The sequence below is a fragment of the Porites lutea genome, chromosome 1 (genome assembly GCF_958299795.1).
Source record: "Porites lutea chromosome 1, jaPorLute2.1, whole genome shotgun sequence".
NCBI lineage: Eukaryota > Metazoa > Cnidaria > Anthozoa > Scleractinia > Poritidae > Porites > Porites lutea.
In genome coordinates this window covers 52,943,434-52,948,435 of record NC_133201.1, presented here as the reverse complement: position 1 = coordinate 52,948,435, position 5,002 = coordinate 52,943,434, and the positions used below count along the sequence as shown (strand labels likewise).

Genomic DNA, 5,002 nt, shown 5'->3' with positions numbered 1-5,002 from the left:
ACGTGATCTGAAAACTGAGCTTTTTGCAAGAGTCTTAGAACCGTGTAGTCGTTCGGAGTCGTGGAGCTGATCGAGTGTGTGGATTGAGTGTAGATCATCGAATTTTTACGCGGATTGATGTCGATGAATCCTTTAAGTGTAGACCAGAGTACAGAATTCTAAAATATGAACATGTGAAGAAATAAGCTTTAATGGAGTGAAGAATAAAAGCTACAGAGAACTGATTATATATACAATATTTGGTTACATGGTCCTTCGCAGTCGCCGGATCGGCGAAACAAGTTTAATCAATTAATCGTCAAGAACAGGATTACAGTACAAGAAGAAAAGTATGGACAACGGAAAAGCAAAGAGAATTAGAAATGCCCACAGATCTTTTGTGGAGAAAACGATGGAAGGTGCGACGAGGATTTTAGTCGAGCAAACTGCCGATCACGTGGAAGATTCATCAAGGGAAAAACTTATGGGACTGAATTCACCCTCAATGAAAGGCTAGAAACTATCCAAAAGCTGGACGAAACAATTCTGGAAAATAGTAAGGGGAGAGACATTGAGAAAGAAGTCGAGGATTGCGGTGAGTTTTGTGCAAAAGTTTACCGTATTTTGGCTAGAACAATGACTTGAGTTTAGAGGATGCTAAAGATAGCGCACACGTGGGAACTTCACCAAGCTTCAGTCAAATTAATAACAATGTCAAAAGCAATGAGGGCGCGAAAGTGAAGCTACCTAAACTAGAATTAAAGTCATTTTCAGGCAACTACGAGGAATGGCAGAGTTTCTGGGACACTTTCGAATCTGCGGTTAACAGTAACACTGACATCTCAAGAATCCAAAAATTCACCTATTTGAAGAGTTGTGTGACAGGCGCAGCCGAATCTGCAATTACTGGGTTGCCTCTCACCGAAGATAATTACGAAACTGCCATTGATATACTTAGAGATAGATTTGGTAAACCACAGCTGTTGATTTCTAACCACATGGACGCTTTGTTGAAATTGCCAATAGTCAGTTCAGTGCATGAAACGAAGAAACTCCGTGATTTGTATGACAAGATTGAGATAAACATTCGAAGTTTGAAGGCACTAGGCGTCGAATCAGAGTCCTTTGGAAATTTATTAGTTCCAGTTGTAATGGAGAAAATTCCCTCTGAGTTGAGATTAATCATCAGTCGCAAGTTTGGCAGTAAGGAAACTTGGGACCTTGATGTCCTGTTAAATGCACTGAAATCTGAGTTGGAGGCAAGAGAAAGGTGTAATGCAGTGAAAACAAGTAGTCCAACGAATTCTAACCCTACATTTGACCAGCATAAGGGAAGATTCAAACAGCCCCTTTCCTCATCTGCACTTTATGTGGGCAGTGAAGAGTGTACTCTGCAATGTGTCTTTTGCAAGAAAAATCACAAGTCCATCACCTGTAGTACCATTACTGAACCAAAGGCTAGAAGAACTATACTGAGACGAAGTGGCAGGTGTTTTGTTTGCTTGAAAGCAGGGCATATTACACCAGGTTGTCAGTCAAAGGCCAAATGTTTTAATTGTGGAGCTAGACATCATGTGACTATCTGTGAAAACCCTAAGAAGCCTGTCCAACCTAGTAGTTCAGGAGCTGAATTAGCATCACTTAGTAGATCTGAAACTTCCCAGGAGAGATCCAGAGATGTTGGAACATCAACAATGCATGTTGGCAGCAATAATAACTCTATACTGTTGCAGACTGCCCAAGCCTTTGTTTCTAGACCAGATAATCAAGAAACTGGAATGTATACTCAAGTCATTTTTGACTCTTTTAGCCAGAGATCTTATATAACCAGTAAGACACGTGAGCAGTTAAAATTACCTACTGTTGGTAAGGAAACCTTGCTAATCAAGACATTTGGTGACAATTCAGCATCTGTAAAGGAATGTGACATTGTGCAATTGTACATCAGAACAATAGATGCAATGAGTGTGTACGTCACTGCTTATGTTGTATCAGTAATATGCAGTACAGTATCGAACCAAGAAATTCAAAGTGCAGTAGAATGTTATCCATACCTTCAAGGGCTACAGCTTGCATGTGGAGCTGTTAATGGAACAGTTAGTGTTGACTTACTAATAGGAGCAGATCACTACTGGTCTTTCTTTACTGGAGGAATAATCAAGGGAGATCCTTCTGGACCCGTAGCTCTTGAGACCAAGTTGGGATGGGTACTGTCAGGACCAGCTGCAGTTTCAGCATTGACAGAGTCATGCACAGTTAACCTAAGTGCTACCCATGTTTTGAAAATTGAGTCAGCTGACATCAGCCATGTGCAAGATGATTTGCAGAAATTTTGGGACTTGGAAACCTTAGGCATAAGGGACACTGAAACTTCAGTTCATGACAAGTTTTCAAATGAGATAAGATTCACTGGTGAAAGATACCAAGTCAAGCTACCATTCAAAGATAATCACGCAATGCTGTCAGATAATTATACAAATGCATCACGAAGATTGGCAACTGTGATTAAGAAGCTTAAAACCCAACCAGAAATACTGGAACAATATGATCAAGTGATTAAGGAGCAATTAGAAAGTGGAGTAGTTGAAGAAGTGCGGCAAGATCAAGTCCTAGAACCTGGAAATGTGCACTCCCACACAGGGGAGTTGTGAGACTTGACAGAGATGCAACAAAGGTTAGAGTTGTATACGATGCCTCATCCAAGGTGTTTGGACCAAGCTTAAATGACTGTCTGCATGTCGGACCTTCATTAAATCCTCTTCTACTGGACATTTTACTGAGATTTAGAGTACATGAAGTTGCTTTAACTGCTGATATTGAGAAAGCATTTTTGAATATTGAGATTGATCCAGAACACAGAGACTTTTTACGCTTTCTATGGGTAGATGATGTCGGTAAGGAATCACCTGAGATTAAGTTACTTCGCTTTACAAGAGTTGTATTTGGAGTGAATGCTAGCCCCTTCATTCTCAATGCTACTATCAGACACCATGTTAATACATGTATGCTGAATGACAATGCTCTTGCACTTGAGCTTTTGAAGTCTTTGTATGTAGATGACTTCGTTTCTGGGGCCAAGGATGTGAACAATGCCTTTTCTTTGTCGAAGGAGATAAAACTCTGTCTCAAATCAGGAGGGTTCAATATGAGGAAGTGGAACAGCAACTCAGCAAGTCTTTTGCAATCACTGAAACAAGATTCAGCCTTCAGTGGAGACTTTGCTATAAACAGTAAAGAATGCGTTCAAGAGGAAGATGAGAGCTTCTCAAAGTCAGTTTTTAAGCAAGGTACTGAGAAAGAGCAGAAGGTCTTGGGAATGCTTTGGAACCCTAACCAAGATGAACTGATCTATGACTTGACTAAGGTATTGGAGGGTGTGGACGTTCAGCCAGCTACAAGGAGACTGATTCTCAGTACTGCTACGAGATTCTTTGATCCCTTGGGGTTAATATCTCCAGTTATTCTACCCTTCAAGATTATGTTTCAAAAACTGTGGAAGGCACAAAGGGACTGGGACGAGTTAGTGGATACCGAACTCAACCAAGAGTGGTTGTCAACTTTGTCAGACCTAAGACTAGCTGGAAGAGTGAGTTTTAAAAGGTGTTATGCTGAAGGTCTCGGTGGGAATGAAGTTAAATCGCTCCAACTTCATTGTTTTGCAGATGCGTCGGAAAAGGCGTACGGAGCCGTTGTTTACATGAGAGTAGAATATGAGTCAAGAGTAGAATGTGAGATTGTGGCGTCAAAAACCCGAGTAGCTCCGTTGGATAAGCAAACCATACCGCGTCTAGAACTGTTGTCTAACCTTACTGCGTCAAGATTGGTGAAGAGTGTGAGTCAAGCTTTAGAAAACGTTGTGAGAGTTGATGACGTAGTCAATTGGACGGATTCTATGATTTCTTTGTGGTGGATTAGGAACACTGATAAGGAATACAAGCAATTTGTGGAGAATAGCGGGAGCGAAATCAGACGAAATGCACCGCCTGAGCAATGGAGGTACTGTCCTACGTCAGAAAACCCGGCTGACATTGCATCAAGAGGAATTAAGGCCACTGCACTCAAAGAAAGTAGTTTGTGGTTACATGGTCCAGAATTCCTGTCTAAGAACAGCGCCTACTGGCCAGTCCAGCCTGTAAGGGTGCAAGCCAAGGAAGAGTTCTGCGAATTGAAATCAGCCAAACCTACGGTCTCCAGCTTATTGAACACGTGTACCGAAAAACAAGAAGCAAATCTGGAGAGTATCATCAATCCTGAATCCTACAGTTCCCTTACGAAGCTCATAAGAGTTACTTCACTTGTGTTGCTATTTGTCAAGAAATTGAAAAGAAGAAGGGACGGATCAACTGACCAAGAAGAATCCTTGCAAGTGTACAAGCAAGCTGAGAAGAAGTGGATTAAACACGTTCAAAAGGGTATCCTGAACAGTGACAAGTACCAGCAAATGAGGTCTACTCTGGGACTTTATCAGGACAGTGAAGGTGTAGTCAGATGTCAAGGAAGAATAGGTCGGTCGTCGTTACCCTATGATACCAAATTTCCTGTGCTTCTGCCAAGAGAACATTGCTTTACGAGATTGGTGATCCTCAAGTGCCATGAACAATTCATGCAAAATGGAGAACAGAAACACTGATTTCCCTATTACCTTCGTGGGAAATGCTGAACAGGAACATGTTAGTGAACATTAACATTAAGTCAAAGAACAGCAAACTCTTTTTCTTTCATTTGTTATTTTATTCGTTTCGTTGTTGATTGACCTGTGTCAATCAAGGCGGGGAGTGTGTTAGAAATTATTGCGTCATTGTGGCGGGAAAACTCGTCACGTGATCTGAAAACTGAGCTTTTTGCAAGAGTCTTAGAACTGTGTAGTCGTTCGGAGTCGTGGAGCTGATCGAGTGTGTGGATTGAGTGTAGATCATCGAATTTTTACGCGGATTGATGTCGATGAATCCTTTAAGTGTAGACCAGAGTACAGAATTCTAAAATATGAACATGTGAAGAAATAAGCTTTAATGGAGTGAAGAAT

At 41.2% G+C, this 5,002-nt stretch overlaps 1 protein-coding gene across 1 annotated transcript; it reads left to right on the top strand.

Moving 5' to 3' along the window:
* The first annotated feature begins 362 nt into the window (after positions 1-362).
* LOC140932144 (uncharacterized) lies at positions 363-4,609 on the top strand. The gene is made up of 3 exons (XM_073381792.1): positions 363-398; positions 612-2,575; positions 2,620-4,609. Exons 1-3 carry the CDS (start codon positions 363-365, stop codon positions 4,607-4,609), a joined length of 3,990 nt encoding a protein of 1,329 aa, XP_073237893.1.
* Positions 4,610-5,002: the final 393 nt, after the last annotated feature.